At 43.7% G+C, this 24134-nt stretch overlaps 1 protein-coding gene across 2 annotated transcripts in view; it reads left to right on the top strand.

Moving 5' to 3' along the window:
• Positions 1–20663, top strand: part of Lhcgr (luteinizing hormone/choriogonadotropin receptor) — a 46993-nt gene extending 26330 nt beyond the window's left edge. For both annotated transcript variants that reach the window (XM_051175245.1, XM_051175244.1), the window contains 5 exons: positions 6348–6416; positions 9292–9366; positions 11105–11290; positions 14635–14715; positions 19344–20663. In XM_051175245.1, the coding sequence (XP_051031202.1) occupies positions 6348–6416; positions 9292–9366; positions 11105–11290; positions 14635–14715; positions 19344–20496 (1564 nt within the window). In that variant the 3' untranslated portion in view covers positions 20497–20663. The remainder of the gene's footprint in view (positions 1–6347; positions 6417–9291; positions 9367–11104; positions 11291–14634; positions 14716–19343) is intronic.
• The last annotated feature ends 3471 nt before the right edge of the window (positions 20664–24134 follow it).

Raw genomic sequence — 24134 nt, 5'->3', positions numbered from 1 at the left:
TGTTCTCAGCTGAATGGGTAAGTGAAGGGTTGTGTGGAGCACCCTGCTGGAAAAGGGTGTTACATTTGCCGAGGAAAGCCTTATTTTCCCTGGCTGTAAAGTTCAACTCCTTAATTAGAAAACACTGAAAGCAAGCCTTCTCTTTTCATTATTAGCAGAATTTGCTCTTGGAGGAACCAGTCTGGACCTCCCTCTGCCCAAAATCTTTGCCAACTGTGAGCTCATTTAATGAAAACAAAACACTTCAAGGAGTGCATGCATGAAAAGCTCTGAGGGGCAAAGACTAAAACTGTGTATTACATTCACATGTCCCTTCATGGCCTCTGTGGCTGTTCATTAAATCTCCTCTACAGGTCACCTTGACATGTTCCCCACCCGCCTCATCTGCACTTAGCTGTTTAGCCTTTAAAATACTCTGGATGACGATGGGTCCAACCAAACTCACAAAACAAACAACCTTGAGATATACTTGAACTCCACAAGTTAGGGAAATGTCATAGCAATTCCTTTTCCTAAGTCCCTTGAGAGTAGAAGCACCTTGCAAAGAGAGACACGATCCTTGGCTGCACCTATGATAAAGCCACAATACAAAGGCAACTGAGTGTGGAGCTTCAGTGTTAGTCCCAGCTCTAGGTGTAGCCAACCAAGCGGTATCAGTCAGTTTAGGCCTGGAAAGCCAGGCCCCATCTCTATTCAGCGGGATTATTGATGCCTCCTTGTGCAGATCCAATCACACTGTGCCGGCTACACAGTCACTAAGAGTGCCACAATTAACCACAGTTAGCAGCTAAAAACTAACAACCCAGAGAAAGTCGGTTGTTGGAGGCCAGCTCCAATAGCTCAGCATGTTTTAAATGTTTGGATTTTGTCGATGTTGTTCTAGTTTGATTTTCTGTTGCTGTGATGAAACACTGTGAGCAAAACCAATCTGGGGGAGTAAAGGTTTATTTTATCTTACACTTTCAGGTCTCAATCCATTATTAAGGGAAGTCAGAGCAGGAACCTGGAAAAGAAACCATGGAGCAATACACTGCTGGCCAGCTTGTTCTCTGGCTCACTCCCAGGCCTATGCTCCAACAGACCAGGCCCATCCATCTAGAGATGGCACTGCCCAGTGGGCTTGGCCCTCCTACATCAATTATCAATTGAGACCATGCCCCATAATGCCCACAGACCAATCTGATCTAGGCAATTCCTCTGTTGAGCCTTTCCACTCCCAGGTACTCCCCTTTGCTTTCTAGCGCTGTGATAAACACCACGACCAAAAGTAACCCGGGGAGGAAGGAGTTTCTCTGGCTTACACATCCCAATCACAGTCAGTCTATGAGGGAAGTCAAGCACTAGCAGAGGCAGGAACCTTGAAGAAACAAATTCGAATCTAATTTACACACTCACCTTCCCTGCCTCCTCTACTCCCTGAGCTGTCCCTGTGCTTTCTTCTGTTCTGCTAAGCTTTGCATTTTTCAAGGAATTCCGGCCATCTGACTGCATTGCTGTGACTAGAGTCAGCCCAAACATTGCCATGAGAGCACAGCAAAAGCCATATTGTGTCTCTCTTGCTAAATCAAACCAGGAAGTACTTCACGTGGCACTCTCTTACCACTCAGCTGCTTGCTTAAGGTGTGATACTTTTCCCTTGTCCCTTCCAAGTCACTTGTGCTGGGATCCCGTGATTTGTGACACACCATTGGCCACACCTTTCAGCACCTGTTGTTTCTTTAGAATTACAAAGAGAAGTACACAATGGTTATTTGTAGATTCCATCATTCTTCTGTGACGATTACCCCACATATCTATTCTTAAAGGGGGCTTCCTTTGCCATTATTTCTCCTGCATGCTCTCTCTCTCTCTCTCTTTCTCTCTCTCTCTCTCTCTCTCTCTCTCTCTCTCTCTCTCTGACTCTCTGTCTGTATGATTTTAAGTATTACTTGGAACGTGGATTTCTCAAAACTTTATCGGCCACATTAGAATCCATTACTGTCATCTTCCCTTCTGAAACCTTCCATCATCTTGAATGTGACATATGGTGAAGTCACGTAAGTTGACATCTACTTGACTGAGGTGGTGGGAAAACAGCTCAGCTCAGATGAAAGGCAGGAGGCTCAGCCAGCTCAGAGACTGGGAGAGTCACAGAAATGGAGGGCCCTGTACATTGGAACCAGGCTCACAGCAGCACATATGTGTCAGAGAGCAGCAGTTATGCACACAACCCTGCCCGGGACAGACACTGGGAAATGGGTTTTGTCCACAATGACCTAATTAGATTATAAAAAACAAACAAACAAACAAACAAACAAACAAACCTCCAGCCACTCAGAAGACAAAGGGTGAGTGTGGGGGTCCCTTCTCTTTAGGATGCTTTCCTATGGTCACTTGGTTAAGGAGAAAGAGAGGCAGCAGGGAAGGAAGAAGGGAGAGAGAGGGTAAAAAAGAGAAAAGTTGCTACATGCATTCCACCAGCAGGCAGAGTGCTAAATTGCCATGCATTGTCTTTCCACAATAGGGCCACTCTTTGACATCCTGAGGATCTGCAAACATAATCTTTCTTTTTTGGAATCAACCAAAAGCTAGGTGGCCACAGGATCAAGAGAATGTCTAGCACTATTAATATAAGCCCAGAAGCAGTGTGCAGCACCCTGGTATTATTCAAAGAGGAAGGCAGCATTCAGAAGTACAGTATCGGCTGTGATTAATTTCTAACTCCTGAATCTTTCTTGGATTAAAAGATGCCATTCCTTCTGTTTGATTCGCAATTACTGATATCTGAATAGAGAGCCCAGACAATGCCTGCAAGTGTGGAGCTGCTACTGCAGCAGAGAAGCAAGGGGGACCTTTGTCTCATCTCTGTTCCAAGGAAGCTCCCCCCTCCTTTCATCCTGACACCATGAGATTTGGGGAAAGCAGAATATGAAGTGACTTTCCAGATGTTTTCAAAGGCGTTGAAGGCATTGTGTGAGCCTGACAGCACGAGGCCTCCCACTCACATTCACAAATTCTCCAAACCAAGGCAGCTGCTCTTTTAATCAAGTCAAGACAGCATCCTCCATTGTGTGCTAGCAGTGAGAACAGAGACTAGTTGCCACTGAAAAGGAACCAGGGAGCCACAGTCCAGAAAATTCTAACAAGCATGACCCGGACGATTCAAAAACAAAAACAAGCCATGAAAAAAAGTCCATAACAGTAACCCAGGCAGAGGGAGGCCTGGAGGTACAGCCCAGGTCAGTGACCTGACCTTCTCTGCAGAAGCAGAAAGGTCTCACTCCAACACAGAGAAGTAACAATTTATTTAAAAATGGGCCTACAGCTCAGAGAAATCCTGTCCAGATCTTGTAAAGGGAGACCTCTCTGTTCCAATTGGGGGCTTGAGGCCACTGCATTGGTTGTGTTCCAGAACCTACTTCTAAGTGATTGACATATGTTTATGCACAACAGCTTTTTATAGGGTTGATACTATTACTGTCATCCCAAGTTTTGGATGAAAAAAATTGAGACTTTTGTAAGAGGTTAAGTAAGTTACTCAAAGTAATTTAGCTTGTAAGAAGCAGAATTCCATTGAAGTCCAGGCAGTTGGGATCAATACCTACAGACTTAACCACAAAGCCACATACCCAGTCCTGGCTCTATGAGTCCAGAGAAGAGTGACAAGATCCCAAGAGTGACATGTATCAAAATTGAAATCACAGGCTGAAGAAATGGCTCAGCAGTTAAGGCTGGAGTTCATGTCTCCGCACTCACATGGTGACTCACAACTGTCTGTAAGCCCAGTTCCAGGGGATCTGACACCCTTGTCTGGACTCTGGGCAGCAGGCATACAACATGGTACTCAGACATACATGCAGATGAAACAACCATGCACATAAAATATTAGTAATAAATAAATAAATATGCTAAGCTAAGGGTAGCAAACCACAGCAAAGGGGAAGGGGCTTCCAGGCAAATACAAACAAGCCAAGAAGAAAACCCACATGACAGGAGATGGACAAGAACAATATTCTAAGCATTACACTCTTCAAAAGGTCTCATGGGATTCAGCTGCCAAGAAGGAGAGAAAGCCATATGTAATTGCCCCCCAAAAAATGACAAGTCTGAAAGGACATGTCCCGTTATGTTTTACACTGGAAAATTGTGGGGGGAAACAATTGGGAAATGGCATCCAACAATCTAATTAATACAGGTCATGGGAGCTCCCATGTGCATCTGTATACAGAAAAGAAACCCAGAAGTGAGGGAGGGCTCTCTTCACCATGGATGGCAAAGCTGATGGCTCCTATTAGGGTCCTGAGCATTCAAAGCTCCAAGTTTGGTAAGGGTATGGGGGTTAACCACTGTATACTTATTGTGAAGGTTAAGGAACATCCTGCAATATTTCAATAGTATATGCAATATATACCAATCAGGTCAGGGGAAATAGTATTGTCTTTTCTTCATTGTTTCTCTGTATTTAGAGCCTCTGTGGGCCTTCTTCCTAGTTCTGATTTTGATAGAATGTCGAGAGAGAGAGAGAGAGAGAGAGAGAGAGAGAGAGAGAGAGAGAGAGAGAGTTCTGTCTCTGAACTCAATCTAATGAGGAAGGCATGGGGATAGCTTTGTGATCTCTAATTTAGGTTTCCTGAATTTCATAGCTGAATACCACCTCTATTTCTTGATGCTTGGTCAAATGTTTTCTGCACACATCCACACGCTACATACATGAACATACAGGAAGAGGGGGACATCTGTGTTAGCCCGAATTAACAAAGACTAGAGAAACCAGAAGGGTATCAGTTCTCTGTGGTAGGAGCAGGTGTCTGTACTATTTTTTCAAGTCATCCACTCACACATCTGCCAACACTAGAAAGGACATCATAGTCTTGCAGGCAGGTGAGTTCAATCACATCACAGCATGGCTGTTTCTCACTCAGGTGTTGTTTCATGGCTCACAAAGAGCTCACACAGATTTTGACATGTAGGATGGTGGCTCTCAAATGTGCTTGGTTATGACTCATAGCAAGACATCTTCCATAGGCCCATTCAAACGTTCATCAAATTCATGTAACACATTTACTGTAATGTGCTGAATTCCAACAGTTGCTCGGGATACAGGAGAGTCTACAAAGAATGCCATGGTTTGAAACCCTTGTTGTCATGGCATCATGCTCTGTGGAAAGAGGCAGACAAGGAGTGAGTAAAGCATTTCGTGCTACATGGTAGTAAAGCTAAAAAAGAAAGACATGTCAGGGAAGGCCAATAAGAAGAGTTGGGAATGAGGGATTGGAATTTTAAACATGAAGATCTCGTTGAGGTCTCATGTGGCATTGAACCAAGGAGAAAGGCGAGGATGTCTTAAGGTTACAGGGACTGAAGAAAAAAAAAAAATAATCAGCAAAACAGAGGTACTGAGAGTAGCCTCAGACAAAGTAGAATAGCCTCAGACAAAGTGTGCTCTGGTGCCCTCCTTGTCATCCACCCCATCTGAGCCCATTTCCTTCCTTGTAAGATGAAGGGGGTCTTAAGTGAGCCTTGTTAGGTTCCTTTTGGCTCTGGTACTTCCTAAGCATGGCTGGAAACTGGAGTCTAGAGTTTCTTATTTCTCTATCTGGGCTGGTGTGTGTGTGTGTGTGTGTGTGTGTTTTGCATGTGTGGAGGGTTGTTTCATAGATACCCTATATAATGGAGGAAAAATGTGATAAACATTCATATCCTAACCTCTAGCAAAATACTCCCAACACTTCTCCCTATTTTGTTTTTTTAAATGCTGGTTGTACTCAACTACATTGATTTCACTACCCACTAATAGGCCTTGAAGAACTGTTTGCAGACATTTAGGTCTTTGGGGATATGGAACCAGTTTTGGCATTGAAAAAAGAAAGAAAAACCACAAGCACAGAGAGAGAGAGATACACAGCAGGTGATTCAGCCCTGGAGCTTTGCTCAGCAGCCCACAAAGCCCACAACCCCCGGGGCTTTCTGAGCAGGCCTGGCAACTCAGCCTTGAATCCCAGCTCTGCCCCTGCATTGAGTAACCATAAACCCAACCGCACCAATGCTTGCCTTTCTTATCACTATAATGGAAGCAACAGCCCTGAGAAGTAAATCAGAAGATGGGCATGCCAGGGCTGGTAAAGTACAGCTCACCTAGGAAACGTTCTATAAATTGGTGGTGGTGATGAAGCAGGTAGAAGAAAACCAGGAAGAGCAGCTTCACCCCTTGCGCCTCCAGGGTCCAGAATGCTGGAGAGACAGCTAGCTATACTGAATGCCAGTGGTTATCTTAGCAGTAAATGTCACAGGAGGGAAAGTGCCTGCTTCCAAACTGTGCTTCTGTCAGCTCCTTCCCATCCCTGAACCCTATCTCCTCCCTCCTCCAGCAAACTGTATGGAAATGGATTTGAAGAAGTACAAAGCCACGCATTCAATGGGACGACACTAATCTCACTGTAAGTATATGCGTATTTCCCCGGCCTGTGGATAAAAATGAAGTATTACTCTGGCTACCAGATCGCATTCGATCTTCAGCAACTAACTCAGGGCAAAAATAAACTTTCAAGTGGCTAGTCTTCTCTGAGTTGCACGAGTGTTACTAGGCAACCGGCTGGCTGGAAACCCCAGAGCACCCTGATTTCAAAGCCAGAAGCAGCCTCCATGCATTGAAGTTGACAGTTTGTTGAAATATTCAACACCCTACTTTGGTGCCTCCTCCATCTTGCAGCGCCTCTCTCTAGCCCCCTTGTAGAGGTTGATGCCCTGTTAGACGAAGGATATTTCAGGAGACTCTTCCCCAGACCCCACTGCAGGGAAATGGGGTAACACCTTTTATCAGCCTAAACAGCTGCAGCAAATTTACACACCCACCTCCCTCTTGCTCTCCACAGGAGAGAAAGCTCTGGCTCTTCCCCACCAGTCCAGTCCCCCCTCCCTCTTCCCCAGCTGCAGTAACAGCCTTTGACAGGGATGCAAGGACTCTTCCTAAGGAGGGCTCCCTTCATTACTCTCCCCCTCCCCTCCCCATGGTCATCCTCAGGAAGAGTGGTAAATTTACATACATGTTTGTGGGCATATGTGGTCCCTCACAATAAAGGATGAGGCTCCACCTGCTCTGTAATCTCCAATAGCAAAACCTAAGAGCACCTGAAAAGCTAAACTGAAGATAGAGTTAATGAAAACAAACAAGTCTTTTAAAATAAATGAGTTAGTGGTCAGTGAGGTGGCACAGAATGGGAAGAGACTTGCCCCCAAGCCTGACTACCTCAAAGAAGGAGAGAACTGACTCCCAACAGTTGTCCTCTGATCACACACACAACATGGCATGGGCATGTTTTCTCTCACACATAGAGATGTGGATGGATGGATGGATGGATGGATGGATGGATGGATGGATGGGTTGGTGGGTGGGTGGGTGGGTGGGTGGGTGGGTGGGTGGATGACAGAGAGAGAGAATTCATAGATAAACGAATAAATAAATGTAACAGAAATTTTTATTAAATATTGTGTGATGCATGATCTGCACCAATGAAGCATTCACACTTGTAAGAGACACCTGGGCTTAGTTAAGGCAGTCTCCTGGGCCCCACCTGTACTGGCTTTGCTTGGGGAACCTCAAAAGCACTGAGAGTTCACACATTTAACAAGCCCCCAGAAGACCCTTATACATCAAGGTCTCAAGCTAAGTGGCTCAAGTCCATATAATGTGCTAATAATTTTTAGCTGTGGGTCTTAAACCAAAGAGCCTACTGTGCTGATATCATGCTGTATAGTTCCATGGTTTCAGCAAGACCTAAGAGTCGAGTCATCATAGCTGGGTCTGAACTCCAACCCACTATCAACTTGCATCACATTGAACGAGTCAGCCTGCCCAAGCCACTGTGTTCTCGGTCATAAAGCAAAGCTACATGTAGACTGACTTTGAGGACTGACCCAACACAATGAAAGGGTCTACTTGGCACCCTTAGCACGTGGTACAGCAACTGGTATTAAGTGTTCCTTGATTAAGTTTATTCTATGATCCATGTGAATGAATGAATGAATGAATGAATGAATGAATGAATGAAGATTTTTATGCACTTAGCTCAGGGTCTAGATCCTACCATGTGCTGAAGAAATGGGGGTTGTAAAAGCATTGTCCTCACAGAGGGGATTTGCACGATGTCTTGTTGGCTTGACAGTTGCATATAAAGAATTGATTACTATGAACCCCAAGATTAGGTGGGAAGCATCCCAGCTCTCTGGTCCCCACCGTGCCTCATTCTATTATTCACTCATCATTATTCACCCAACTCTACTGGTGGGGTTGCACTGTATTCCAGGAGAGATGCAAGCTTGTAAACTGTGAGCTGAAGGGTTTACTCACAGGGATTCACAGCATGGGGAAAGGCAGCTCCAAAAGGTGTGTGAACTGTTCCCTAAGGGTAACTCAAACAGAAGGCAGGGTGGTGTACCTGCCCTGAGTTTGCAAGTCCTCTGGGATTTCAGAGACTCTGGAAGGTGTCATAGAACATGTGCGAGGGGGTGGGGGGTGGATTGCGGGCTTTGAGCCAGGCTAATGTGATCAGGCAAAAGTAGAAGGAAAATGTGTCCTAACAGAGGCTAACAAAATGAATGGTGGGTAGAAGAGATGTGTTCAGACTGGCAAATATCAGAACTTTTGGAATGTGAGGTCAAAGCAAGAATGTTCCTCTATTAGCAGAAAGGACCCAGGCTGGAGGAGCAAGACAGGGCTGAGGTAGAGATACTGGGATCTTCCCAAGAGAGATGGGGCCGGAAGTCCTTTGTTACTTCAGCCACCTAGATGTGGGTTATAACCTCTCCCAGTGGACAGCCACTGAGAATGTACATGGCAGGAGAATCAGATGAGATTATGAAGAGAACCACCTGGAAGGAACCTTACTCTTGTTGGTATGTGGCTTTTGACAACTGCTGAGGCCTCCAAGGTCACAGCAACTCAGAGAAAGATAAGGCACAGGCTGCATTGTAACCCAGTAACCTTGGACTTGTCAAGGAGGAGTGTTTTAATCCTCCCCCCAGGAGCCTGGTGGCAAGTTCTTACAAATCCAACAGGAGGGACTGAATCCATTTTAAAGTCACAGTACAAGGAGTTTCACCAAGTGATGGGATAAGACAAACAACAGGTGAAGCCAAATAGCGATTTCACAATTTCACCAAGGACATGCATCTTTCTTCCAGTTTATCTACCCCTTCCTATCCCCCTCTGCCCCACCACACCATGCACACGGCCTACTTTAACCATGCGTATAAGAGGCTATGGAGGTTGATGTGAGGAGCAAACCTGACTAACACAAATGTCTTTCCACACAGGGAGCTAAAAGAAAACATACACCTGGAGAAGATGCACAGTGGGGCCTTCCAGGGAGCCACAGGGCCCAGCATCCTGTGAGTATAGGGGTGCAGCCTCCTCTCCGACACAGTGGACCCTAACAGCCCTGTTTAGAGGCCAGTCATATTGCATCTATAGCTGAAAAGTACCAAATGTGTTAGTAATGTACTGACATGAGGCACTGTCTATGGCAAAGCCCCATATTTGTAGTGGGTGTAGAGTTGTCTGTGTTTTCATGTCTATCTTCTCTACTAATTTAATTTCCCCCATTTTTATTAGGATATAGGCATAGTGGATTATGGCTTACCATTGATTTCAGTAAAGAGCCTGTGTCCAAATAAGATATGCTGAATGAATAGAAAAAAAAAAAGTGTAAATATGAGGGGCCATAATTCAACCAGTAACACCAACAGGGTGTGGCCTCATGTGCCCATTCTGACCTGGTCCACCCTCAGTCCTTGGCTAGCCAAGGCTGAGATGCTGCAGACAGGGTCTTCCTATGATAGTGGAAAGACTGAGCCTTCAACCCTTCGTGAACAAGGGTTTGTTCAAAGAAAAAGCTTCTCCAAGCAAGGCTGAGAGACCCTCAGGACTGTGAGTAAAGGCACAAACACATAGAAGGCAGCTTAATAACATAAGTGGTTAGTAAAATCACAATAGTAGGTTCCACTCTTAGGCTGATAGCTTCCCCCAGCCATGGGAAGTGCTAATTTTATATACTGTCATTCAAAAAATAAATGGCAAAAACCTCTACGTCTAAGAAGAGTTTGGAACCTGATCACTAATTGTCCACTATAAACCAGCAAACACACAGAAGCAGGAGAGATATCTAGAGCCCTTGGGGTAAAGTCTCCTGCCTCCACTGTTCCCCCCAGGAACCTGTATGTACCCTTGTACCCTGTACCATCCTACTCACACCTTTCCCTACCAGCACTCCTGATCCCTGCCTGTGCCAAGCCCTGAGCCTCACACGGAAGCAGACTGTTAAAGAGGATGTGCTGCCCGGGAAGGTTTGGACATTAGCCCCTTAGAAAGGAGCAGGATTTTAACAGGAAAGCTGCCACCAACTCCCTGATCCTAAAATTTTGTACATTTTGAAGGTTTTCTTAGATTTTTGCCTTGAGTCTAGGAAAACCAATGAGCACAGTTGTGCTAGCTAGCGATGGTGTTTGCTTGCTGCAGATGGACACATCCAGCTGGTTATTAGAGTGCTTGCCTGTGCAACGATTCCTGGGTAGATGATGGCTAATGCCACACGCAGCTCTTCATAGGGTGGTCTGCCGGCACTTTATGAAAATCTCCCCTGCAGGGCTGGATCAGTCAAAGACTGAGAGACATCAAAGCTCTGACTACCTCCCCCCCATCCCCACCCCCAAGGCAGAACACAAAAGCTGATGTCACCTGAGTGCTTGCTATCTTAGAAAGCAAGCTGTTGGTTTTTGTAAAATAGGGAGAAGGCAGTAAGGAGGAAGGGATGGAGGGTAGACAGAAAGAGAGAGAGAGGTGGAGGGAGGCAATCAGAGAGAGAGGAAAATCAGGAGCAAACCCGGGGAAATGCTAGTGGCCATATAGAAGGTACTAGGAGTCACGCACAACCTTGACTACAACAATGGGTTGCCCACGAGACAGAAATGTCGGAACAGTTCTCTGGAACTCAGATAATGCTGAGAGTAACTGGAGTGAAGAGTGGAAGGGGAAACAAAATGGAGGAAAGATTTCTCAGCCCCTTGAGGACTGCTGAATAAGATGTGTGAAATCAGTCAACAAAAGGCCTTTCTCCCCTTTGCGGTTCAGGGATATATCCTCCACCAAATTGCAGGCCCTGCCTAGCCACGGGCTGGAGTCCATCCAGACCCTCATCGCCGAGTCATCCTACTCCCTGAGAACACTGCCCTCCAGAGAAAAGTTCGCCAGCCTCCTGGTTGCCACCCTGACGTACCCCAGCCACTGCTGTGCTTTCAGGAATTTGCCGAAGAAAGAGTAAGTGGAAAGCGGAGGCGCTGTGGGGAAACTGGGATCTAGACCTAGCCCCATGGCCCACAGTGCCCTGTCCCTCACCGGCTGCTTTCAGGTAGACAAAAAAGAAAACTGCCCCTCCTTCCCAGAAACTGCCAAACAGTTGAAGCACCTCTGCAACCATGGCAAAACCCAGTGTGTCAAAAAAGAACAAAAACAAAAAACAAACAAAAACAGCCTGTGCTAATTCTTAGCAGAAAACATCATTTACCCAATTAATCTTTAATTTAAAATTGTCAATTTAAAACGTGGTTTTGCGTGCGGTTTGCTTTTGCTTCTTAACCATTTGTCTTCCGTGGAAAGCAATGTCCATTTGGGAACAGAAACTTAGCTCCTACAGATTGGTTAGTGAGCAGTCCGAACGGAAGGGTAGTCATTGGCTGCTCTGTGTCCAGCAGAGGGCGTCTGGCCGCTTCACTGCACTCCAGGTTGGGGGTGGGGGTTGGGTGGGAGTGAGAGGGGCCAAGGGATGGGATTTCTTACAGCATCATTTTTTCCAGACTTCTCTGAGAGGCATCATTCTGCATGGCTACCCAGTAAGTGTCATATGTATAAATGAAAGGCAACGGCTAACGTACATGTGACATAGGCATGTGACACTTCCTGAACTCTCTCCTCTGTCTCAGGCTTGTTTGTTTTCACCATAGGCCTTGATGTGTTCTAGTGTTTTCACAACTCCCAGTGGAGAAAAGGAGTGCTCCTAAGAGTCATTACTGCAGCTTGCCCAGACTGCTCAATCAATTAATTAGATAAGGCACTGCAGGGGGACACCAGGCCACTGCTGGCTTTGTTTGGAATTAACCTATTTATAGCTGATCAACCAACCTGCATTGTGTGTGTATCTGTGTGTGTGTGTGTGTGTTTCTGTGTCTGTGTATCTGTGTGTGTGTGTCTGTGTTTCTGTGTGTGTGTGTGTTTCTGTGTCTGTATATCTGTGTGTGTCTGTGTTTCTGTGTGTGTGTGTGTCTGTCTGTCTGTCTGTTTCTGTGTGTGTGTCTGTCTGTCTACCTTTCTGTGTCTGTGTGTGTGTGGTGTGTGTTTGTGTGTGTCTGTATGTGTCTCTATGTGTGTATTATGTGTGTATGTGTGTGTAGTGTATGTGTGTATGTGTGTGATGTGTGTGTGTCTGCATATGTGTGGGTGGCATGTGTGTATGTGTATTTGTGTGGTGGTGTGTCTGTGTGTGTGTGTGTGTGTGTGTCTTGAGTAAGTAGAATCAGTTCTGCTTAAAGATTTGAGGCAGCTGAGAACACAAAAACACTTGTGTTTAAAGATCTTCACCATTTGGGGGTGGGGAGTGGTAAGGATCTCACTCTGTAGACCAGGTTGGCCTCGATCTCACAGAAATCCACTTGCCTAAGCCTCCCAAGTGCTGGGCTCAAGTGCTACACTATTAACTGAGCTTCCGAAGACTTAAATTGAGCTCTAACCATGTTGCAGGTTTGAAGACAAGATGAGACATCATCTCAGCCCTCACAGAGTGGACAGGCAGTATGAAAGAACACAAATACCCGTGTCCGTGGTTGTAACAGAGCAGAGAGCAGGGCAAAATACCCAAGGACTGCAGAGGAGTGTCTAGGGCTCGTGAGAGACTTCCTAAAGGAGATGACTTTTGCTGAGCCTTGCAAGAGAAGGCTTGGGCAAATCATGCCAAGATGGAAAGAGTTGTGTTGAGGCATGGGGCAAGAGATGCTAGAAGATGAATGCTATTCAAAATCAAGCATGGGAAGATGTGGGCACATGGAGGAAGATGAGTCAGGAGAAGAGGTCCCAGGGAGTGGTGGGCCGGTGAGCTTTGAGTACCAACTCTAGGTTAGGGAGGGGATGAGGAGCTTCAAGACTTCAAAGAGAGAATATGCAAATTTGCTTTTGGGAAATCTCAGTTAGGGCTATAGTGGAGTAAAGGATGGCCTGAAGGTGCCAGAGCTGACAAAGAGAGTCACCAGACAGGGATGTTGCTTGGGATGAGGCTGGTTCTGGTCACCTACTTACACTTCTGTGGTAAAGAGGTCACACTCCTCAAATTACTGACACGTGAATGTTTAGTTCAGACCTTTTGTTCCAGAAGATGGGAAAAGACTACCTCCAGGTAGAAAGAGGGTTATGGAATTATGACTATCTGAGCTTGGTGTGAATGTCATCACTCACAGGCTGTCTTGACTGAGCTTGGGAACTCCCACCAATTCACAGGTACTTCTGTGACTACAAAGCCCCAAGTCTTAGAGGACAGTAAAGTTGGCTCTGTGGGATTTTGGTACAAACTGGGGCTCCCTGGGGATAATGCACTTGGCTGCCTGGGCAGAGCCCTCTAAGATGTTCTTGGTTAACTGTGAAGATGGAATGGCTATTATGCAGGATAGGCCAAGTTCCTGGTAACTGTGGACTTGTCTACATACCTCATCCCGTATCTCCATCAAATATGGAGCCAGAAGTACCCCCACCTCACACTTACACGGGGTTAGGGGACTTGGTCCAAGTTTATAAACTTACAATAGTGCCTTAAATTACGAGGTGATTAGTTTTCAAAAGGCCATTTGGTAAAATCATCCTGATGCCATTCCCCATCGTTCTACCTTTTTACAAAACCATGACTACAAGGACTTGTTTCCTTGGTGCTGGATAATGACAGCACAGAGGAATGTCCATGTTGTGCCACCTCATCTCTCCTTCCTCCCCAGGGAAGACCAAGGCACTCACGGCAGCTCCCATTCCCTCATTCCTCATGTCTGAACACTTAGGTTTGGTCCCTATGTACCAGCCTTCTTCTGTCTCCTTGTCACATCCCCCATTTCCTAAGCCAGGTTTCCCAGAAGGGAAGAGAAGGAAACATCAACACAATGCAAAAGCTGAAGGCCTAAAACCCATAACAGTCACACCCAGTCCCAAAGAATCCTGAAAAAAAAAAGACTACCAGTTACGATTCAAAGCCATGAATGTCAAGTAGTTAATCAAGGCCGATAGGAGGGAGAAGAGTTGGTGAGGAGCAAACTTGAACATACCACAAAAGGGAGCTTTCAGTGAGCATAGAGAAACCCATCATTCAATACCACAACTTTACGTGTGCCCCCCACCCCCACCAACCCACACAAAACACAGCATTCAAAGCATTTTCTCTAAGCCGGAGACAGGCTAAGGACAATGCAAGGAGCTTTACTTTCTCATCTGGAAGCATTTCAGTCAGGACAATGGCGCAGAGCCCACTGAGGGTGTGATGGGTAAAGAATGTGGTTGAGCAAGGCATAAATAGCCATGATTGGGCCAATGGATCAAAAGCTCAATGGCTTGTTTTTCTGCCTCTTCTCTTTCAGACAGAACTCATCATTTTCCATTTTTGGAAACTTTTCCAAACAATGTGAAGGCACAGTAAGAAAACCAAATAATGAAACGCTGTAAGTACTCGCATGCAGATGCTCGGGAGGCCACATCTTGTTCGGTGGGCACCTTATTGTTGTTTGCTGCGACGATTTTCTTTTGATAAAAGTCTTGGTGAGTGGATGTTTGCAAGGTGTTTTTCTATAGTTTAAAACTGGGAATTTTTTTCTTTGCAAGTGACAGTTAATTGTACATGTTATCTTAGCTTTTTTTCAAGCAAAAGGAAATGAAAAGGTCTCTTAAGAATATATCAAAGTTGTTACTACATGCATTAATGTATATAAAACTGCAGTTTTATTTTCAGACATTTGGGTGTCACTAAGGATGGCTCTAAATGAGGGCTTCATTTGAAGTAGCTGGCACTAGTCACATAGTAGTCAAAGGCAAACTGACTGCAGACATAGCTTCTAAAGGCAGGTAGCTCCCTTTAAAGATGTTTGGGCCAACTTGACCAGTGTGTGCCTGAGGGTGGTATCACCCTTTCATCTTAGTGTTCTTGTCTGTGTAGATGCATGTGCTTGCATGGGAGGCCAGGGGGCACCTTGGATATCATTTCTCAGGAGCTGTCCACTTTGTGTCTTTGAGACAGGGTCTCTCCATGGCACCTATAGCTTACCAGTTGGGCTAAACTGACTGGTCTGTGAGCTGTAAGGGACCCTCTCATCTCCACTTTCCCAGAATTGAATTTTTAAACAAGGGTTCTAGGGACCCAATTCAGTTCTTCATGCTTCCACAGCAAGCATTTTACCGATGCCACCATCTCCCCAACCTCTTAACATTAATCTTAATGTCATCATTACCATACACTAGATGGCAGCTACATATCTATTCTACTGACCGATTCTAACATTTTTCCTGCTTTAAATGCTGACTGCCCTGGCATTTCCCTTACCTTCAGCTGTAAAAGAGCATGCCTCAGAAGACAGGCCCCCCTGTCCCTAAGCCACATTTATTATCATTCCTCCCATGTGCCCTGGAAGACTACAAAACCAGATGGCCTTCTCAGACACTCTGAAAATTTCTGCTATTTCCTCTTGTCCCCTTCCCACCAGTCTCAGTACAACAGAGGCAATGTTTGCTGTGACTGGGAGCCTTGGACCTGAGGTTATCTTAAAGTTGGGTGTGACCCTTGGCAGTAATGTTCTTGCATCACAGAGTTTGGCAGGTACCTTTTGTGGGGACAATAGTTCTGGAGCACTCTTGTGCTCATCTTTCTTTCTCAACAGAGAGCTACAGAAATGAGACTTGACTTTCAGAGCCAGAGTGAAGGGCATTGTCACAGTATCACCCAGTATGGATGCCATCCTGTCTCCTCTCTCTTTCGCTACTATCTAGCCTATAATATCCCCTTCCTCACATGTCCCTTGTTGAGTCTCAGTCTTCTTCTCCAGGGCTCCTCTGCAGCCATGGGGCTTTATTCTAAGAGACAGAGACCACTTCTAATTACATTCAATTGTGCTTATGGGGAGAAACTTAATCCACCCTCAGAAACTGCCACTAACCCTGCCCCAGCATTTCCAAAAGAGCAACCTTTGGGTTTGCCATGGTGAAACTTCTTTGGTTTCCTTTCTAACAATATGAGGAATTCAATCAGATGATCTCTAAGCATCAGTGCTAAGAAGGATTCATTTCCTTAATAGTCCTTTATAACCATCTTCTGGAAAACTAACAGTATGTAATTATAGTGTTGTCTATGATATAAAAACTAAGTGTGTTGCTTTAAAGTTATTTAATAATGACACAGCTAAGGATCCTATGCTGTCCTTCATGTGGCCACAGCTCTTCCCCTTCTCTACTATTTTCACGTCTTAAAAAACAAAAATGTATGTATTCCTTTCAGTACTGAATGCCCCAGATATATTCTCACATTTTAATTAATTCTTTGAGACTTTCATGCAATACATCTTGGTCATATTCACACCCACCCCCACCCCCCAAAAAAAAACTCTTCCTAAATCTACCTCCCATCTCGCCACCTCTCCTAAATTCACATCCTTTTCATTTCTTTTCTTAACAACTTACTGAGTCCAGTATGTACTGTCTGCATACTCATAGTGTGGGACTATCCACTGGAGGCACGATTGACCTACCAGGAGCCACACTCTTAAAGAAAACTGACTCTCCCTTCCCCAGAAGCCATTAACTGTCAATAGTTCCTCGGAGTCTGGGCTCATGAGCATCTCATCACTCCACACAGGATTGTTAACCAGCCTGATCTTGTGCAAACCTAATGCAGGCAACCATAGCTGTTGTGAGTTCATGAGGGCAGCCATTCCGCTATATCCAGAAGACACCATTCATCATGGTCCTCTCCAAGCTCTGACTCTTAAAATCTTCCCACACCATCTTCCATGATGGTTCCTGAGTCTTCAGGATGGAGTAGATAGGTGTCTCTTCTACGGCTAAGCACTCTTCCTTTGACCAAGTGTAGGTTTCTACATTAATCGCCATTCACAGCACAAAGCAACTCCTTTGATGGAGGCTGAGAGCTGTACCAATCCATGGACATAGAGAATGAATTTAAAGGGCAGTTTGATACTGTATCCTCTTAGAAAAATAGTAACAGTAGGTTCACTCCTGTGGCCTCTAAGCTCTACAAACTTAAGTTCCTGACCATATTTACAGTACCAGGCATGCATTTCCTCTTGTAGAGTATACCTTAAATTTAATCAGAGGTGGTTACCCCTGTAACATTTGAACCACTATTGCATCCATATGTTTATCTTTCCACACATGACACTATTATACTTCAGTGTTCACAGATGAATAAGACTGTTGATGGCTAGTTTTTCCCTATCAGCCTACATAGCACCTTCTAGTACCATGAAAGCTGGCCAGTACTGAGGAAGCTAGTCTCGTCCTTCCTGGTGAGGGAAAGATACTTTTAATGAGAGAAACTCTCAGGTGATATATATACTTGTAATGGCCTTTACAGAAAATCATACCCATTTCTCCATCTCCCAAAAGTATCAGGTTACAAATAAAGTCAAAACTCAATTAAGCCCATGTCTATCATCAAATATTCACTCAAAGTTCTCATGCCCTATTAATTCCTTCCAGAACCAGGGTTTCCTAGTCTACATTTATTCGCTCCACAAAAGTTCATTGAATGGAACCAAAACTCTGCCAGACACCATGACTTCAGAAATAAGATCTTGATCTTGGCAGAGTTCTTGTCTTGCAAGAATACCTGAGCTTGATTCCCAGAACCCACATTTTAAAATAGAAAGACGAATAACAGCCAAATGTGATCATGTAAGCTTGTAGTCCCAGGACTGGAAAGTCAGAGACAGGCCAGCCAGCTTATCCTACTTTGTAAGCTCCAGGCCAATGAAAGACTCTATCACAAAAAAACAAAAGTAGGATGGTTGCCTGAGGAATAGCATCCATGGCTTTCCTCTATCCTACACATACACACACACACACATACACACACACACACACACTAAGAGACAGCCAAGAATGATGGTGCATACCTATAATATAACACTTGGGAATTAAAATCAGGAGTTTAAGGACAGCCTTAGCTATGTAGCAAGTTTAAGGTCAACCTGGGCTATATGAGATCCTTTCTCAAAAAAAAAAAAAAAACAAACTAAGAGATTATTAAATAAGATAAACATATATCAATACTTATTGGCAATATGTTTTGATAACTAAGTGCAACTCTAGCAGAAAGGAAGGATAATAAAGTCTTTGGAGAAGAGAACCAAAAGTGGCTTCCTTGAGGAATTTGTCTTTCAGGATGAGTGAGAATTTTCCAGAAAATGAAGAAAAGAAAGAGTATTTCCAGAAATAGGCAGAACCCAGGCCAAGCAAAGCCTTGAAGCTCATCAAAAGGAATGTGGCTTTTATCCCAAAGAGGATGGGGATGTGGAGAAGGGCTGAGATGGATAGGAAGTATTCATATTTCTGTCTAGGAAAGGCCTGGATGGAGAGAACTAAAACTGGATAAAGGCTGTCAAGAAAAGCATCAACAGAAGTGCTCCTGCAAGAGTGTGAGCCCAAGACTCTCAATGGGGTGGGTGCTTCACCAGCAATAGACTCACACCCCAAGGAGTGCTGGATTTCATCTTTCTTGCTGTTGTCCATACTCTTCTTCCTCTGCTCTAAATTTCTAGTAATCTGCTGTTGTTTTCAAGTTCCCACTTGGAACACTGGATCAGCCAGGGACTTCAAGTGCAAACAAGACCCCACTGGCTGAAGATTCCTAGTGCCGCAAGCCTTCCAATCCCACTGTGTGCTACTACAAACAGCTTGGTAGCAATTTGGTTAGCAACTAAATGAGATAAATAGATAAGAAAATGCCAAGAAGGGGTTCCTTTAAATTTAGCATGTATATATTATGTCTCTAAACTTGTTTTCCAAAGAAAATCATCCCTTGTAAACAGCTTCATTAACTCGTTATATCGGCATGTTAAATAGATATATATTAAAGCATCTAGATGGCTTTTCATTTTCTTTTGAAAGGATTCCATCAAATGAGATAATTTAACAAGTAAATGTAAGGCTAAGGCTGTAATGACTTTGTTTTCTAGTTTCTTAGGCTTTAAAAGCCCACTCAGGATGATTCCTGAATTTCTTTCAATGCTCAGAACTGTAGGAAACTTCTTACATCTCCCTCAAGCCAATGTTTGTCTTGCAGCTATTCTGCCATTTTTGAGGAGAGTGAACTGAGTGGCTGGGATTACGATTACGGCTTCTGCTCACCCAAGACCCTGCAGTGTGTGCCAGAACCTGATGCTTTTAATCCCTGTGAAGATATTATGGGCTATTCCTTCCTTAGGGTCCTTATTTGGCTGATTAATATCCTAGCTATCGTTGGCAACCTAACAGTGCTCTTGGTTCTCCTGACAAGTCGTTACAAACTGACGGTGCCCCGTTTCCTCATGTGTAATCTGTCCTTTGCAGACTTTTGCATGGGACTCTATCTGCTGCTCATTGCCTCCGTGGACTCCCAAACGAAAGGCCAATACTATAACCATGCCATAGAATGGCAGACCGGCAGTGGCTGCGGCACAGCTGGCTTCTTCACTGTGTTCGCAAGTGAACTCTCTGTCTACACCCTCACAGTCATCACTCTAGAGAGGTGGCACACCATCACCTATGCTGTCCAGCTAGACCAAAAGCTGCGGCTGAGACATGCCATCCCAATTATGCTCGGAGGATGGCTCTTTTCTACTCTGATTGCCACGTTGCCCCTTGTGGGTGTCAGCAATTACATGAAGGTCAGCATCTGCCTCCCCATGGATGTGGAATCCACTCTCTCACAAGTCTACATATTATCCATCTTGATCCTCAATGTGGTGGCCTTCCTCATCATCTGTGCTTGCTACATTAGGATTTACTTTGCAGTTCAAAATCCAGAGTTGATGGCTACTAACAAGGATACAAAGATTGCTAAGAAGATGGCCATTCTCATCTTCACAGACTTTATGTGCATGGCACCTATCTCTTTTTTTGCCATCTCGGCTGCCTTCAAAGTACCCCTTATCACTGTCACCAACTCAAAAGTTTTACTGGTCCTTTTTTATCCTGTCAATTCTTGTGCCAATCCATTTCTGTATGCAATTTTCACGAAAGCATTTCAGAGAGATTTCTTTCTGCTACTGAGCAAATTTGGCTGCTGTACACACAGGGCTGAACTTTACAGAAGGAAGGAATTTTCTGCCTATACCTCCAACTGTAAAAATGGCCACTCGGGATCAAGTAAGCCTTCCCAGCCTGCCCTGAAGTTGTCCACAGTGCACTGTCAACATCCTACTGCCCTAGACAAGACTTGCCACCAAGAATGCTAATTCACTAACTACATTATTGAATTGTGCTTCCATATGTAAAAGGAAAGTCTACCTGAATTAGTCACTTTAATATAATGCATTTTAGAAAAATATTTATTCTGAGACACTTTAGGAGAATTGTATTTGGTTCAGAGGGTGCCTCATGACCAGTGGTCATGGGAACAGGGCAATCAAGAACTGCTCTCTGGAACCTGATAACAAAATTTTAGGAGTGTCTAGAAACTTTTGTAACAATTTAGACAGTAATTTTGTTTGTTGAATCTAATATTAAGGAAACCTATGGTGTCACTTTTTGCAAGTCTCTGATCTTTTTCACCTCAACCTTGTAATTTTTGCTGTAATCTCCAAATGTATTAATTCATAACAGACTGGAAATTGTAAGTGGTCTTTGTCCTCAGGTGTCTGATAAACACATTCAAGAGATGCAGTGTGCAGCATGGTAGCCATTAGCCTTATATTGTATACGAAATTTTCCAAGCGTTTCACATACCTGACTGGTAGTGGGCGGTACAGATGCAAACTGCCTGAATCAGTGTGGGGGAGTCTATTAGACAGCTCTGTTCTAGAGACTTCTGCTTCCTATTTACATTCTGTACACTTGTCTGCCTTGCAGTTCATGGACACCAGGCAGGCAAGAATGCATCTCAGCCCATTTTGCTTCCTCGTATCCTACCTCGGGATCTTGGGAATGACAGACAATAAATGAGCCCAGCTGAATTGATGACATCTACAAGGAAGTGTATTTCTAGAACCTTGGCATTTTTAAGCAAAATAAAATACTTAAGTATTGAAAATGATTATTTCCATCCTTTTCAGTTAACTGAAAAAAACATATCTAATATTTGTTAAAAGCATTTTTTAACTTATTATAATCAAGTTCTTAAAGAACAGCCAAACTATGGGTCTAATTACAGCACTTGTTTACTGCTTCAACTTTTACTGAAAGTTCATTATACCCCCCAACATCTTGGTTTTTATTATGTAATTTCACCAACTGAATCTTCATAAAACTGTACAGAGCAGATGCCACTAATATTATATGAGAGAAAAACCGATTATCATTTTTGGAAGTACTAAAAACTAGTAAAAGGGTCACTAAGACACTTCAGTCTCAAAGCTCTCAAAATCCTAGCCTCTTAATGATTCCCATATTGGTAACCATGGTTTTCCAAGAGTTACTTGGGCTTAGAATACACACACACACACACACACACACACACACACACACACAAATAAGATACGTTCATGGATGGATAGACAAATAAAAATCAGATAGATAGGTTTTGTTACCTAAGAGTTTATATACATTCCTTAAATTTCCACAATATTATATTATGAACATTTTCAAATGTATAGAAATGTTGAATGAACTATGCAGTGAACACCCATATATCACCACCATTTGTAGTCAGCAATATTTACTATAATGACTTTAATACAATACTATGCAAGTATCTGTTATTTACCTGCCCATTAATGCATCTTATATTTTGATAGTTCCACGTAATTGGGCAGACATTAGCCTTACACAAAAGTATATACTGTACAACCCCATGTATATGAACCTTAACACTCTTATACACCAAAGTGTAATTTAATATTTATTTATATCTTAGGTATAATTTACATGCAGAGGAATGGACATATCTTAAGTGTGCCACTTATGTTTTGAGAATTGCATGCACCTATGCAACACAAGCTTCTGTCAAGCTTCTGTTACCATCAGAAAGTTGCTCAGCACTATTACAGAGGTGCTAATAGCCAAATTTTTGTTTTCCAACTTAGTTTCCTCTCCTAGAAGTCTTGTAAGTGTGCTTATATAATACATGGGCTTTCTCACAAGGCTTCTGGGACTCAGTATGATGTTTTTGCTGTTTAATCTGTTTATTTGCTTGAATCTATTCATTCCTTTCTGATGCTGATTAATATTCTACCACAGAGTCTTCCTGCTGGTGGATAACTTGGCCATTTCCAATTTTCAACTCCCTGTGAGCATTTTGCTAAATAAATGTCCAGCCATAATCAGACTCTGTTCATTCAGTTTGCTCTCGATTCCTAAGTCATTATGCAAAATGATTCAGAGACAATTGTAAGCCTTTAAAAAAATCTGTGTTTTTTCACAGTTATGACTTTTCTGCTCCATAACAAATGACTAAATGACTTGGTTCAGGTGGAGCTCTCTCTCTCTCTCTCTCTTTTACTCGCTCATTCTAATGTCTGTCTCAGCAATACAGAAGAATACCAACTCATCATTCTACTATGAACTACTTGATATTCTTTCTGATTCATAAATCCCAGGAACAAAGCTCTCTCTCAGTGAGAAAAAGGAGCAAAATAAGAAAATCCAAACCCATCCTTGTAAATAAGCTCTTAGGCCAGAACACAACAGTCTGAGCCTAAGGAGCTCACAGTATGCTCTGCAAGCCAGTTGTGCCCTCTTACACAGAGGATGGTCTTCCTTTTCTACACTCTGACTTAAGGTTTAATGTCTCCCTCGTTCTCATACCCTCCTACCTGTAAGACCTATGTTTGAGTTGTCTTCCAACACAGGTCTTTCCTTTATATCCCTAGTGCCATGTGTCTTTCTCAGGACACCCCCCCACCTACTCCTGGACTGTGCCATAGCTACCTAACTTATATTCACACCAGTCTTTCCCAAGTCCTCACTGTCATACATGCCAGCAATGAACCTTCCCAAAATCTTATTCCATCTCATTGTGGGCCTGCACAGAATCCACAGGCAACTCATCAACACCTGGAGAATGTAAGTGCACATTCCTGGGCTAACACTCAGAGACTATGGACTCTGCCCTCAGACCTGCCTGTCCTTTCTTCTGTGATTTTCTTCATGGGACAAAATGACCCAGTTACTCACTCTTCCCTAAGCCGTTCTCTCCCTCCTGTCTCCATGCTAGAGCCTATGCCATTCTTACATGAGAGAAATGTATCTCTTGTCCTCTTTTCTACTTCCTTTGGAGTCCATGCTGGTCTACTTCATCAAATGCTCTTATCTGCTCCTTCCCTAATGCATTACAATTCAGACGCCACCTCTGTGTAAAATAAAGGACATACCAAATATGTAACCCACGACAGCCCCTCTCTACAAACTTTTCTAGCCTGCATGCATGTCTTTGTGCCACATGTATGCTACATGCATGCCTGATACCCACAGAGGCCAGGAGAGGTGTCAGATCCCCTGGAGTTGTAGTTACAGACAGTTGTGAACACCATGTGGGTACTGGGAATCAAACCCTGGTCCTCTGGGAGAGCAACCAGTGCTCTTAACCACTGAGCCATCACTTCATCTCTATAAACTTCTTGAACATTTTTTTCTATTACATTTTCATTTTCCCCTACATTGGAGTATTAATTACCTACATAAAACCATCTTTATGTCACCAATGTTAAGAAGATAAAAACTACTTTCTTTTAGCATCCCCAGCTTTCAAACTGGTTCATTTTCATAACTAAAATATAAAACAGCCTCTGTTAAGTATTTCATGTGTGACATGTCTACAATGTGTGTTACTATCTGTATAATCCCTCATGACTAAATCATAAACAGTCAGATACTCAATGATTTCATATCTCTTGTAGTTTTTCACTGTGTTAGATATTGTTATGAGTGGGCTGCAAAA

The sequence above is a fragment of the Phodopus roborovskii genome, unplaced genomic scaffold (genome assembly GCF_943737965.1).
Source record: "Phodopus roborovskii unplaced genomic scaffold, PHOROB, whole genome shotgun sequence".
NCBI classification, from domain to species: Eukaryota; Metazoa; Chordata; class Mammalia; order Rodentia; family Cricetidae; genus Phodopus; species Phodopus roborovskii.
Note: the sequence above shows the minus strand (reverse complement) of the source record. Positions and strands in the feature narration are given on the sequence as shown.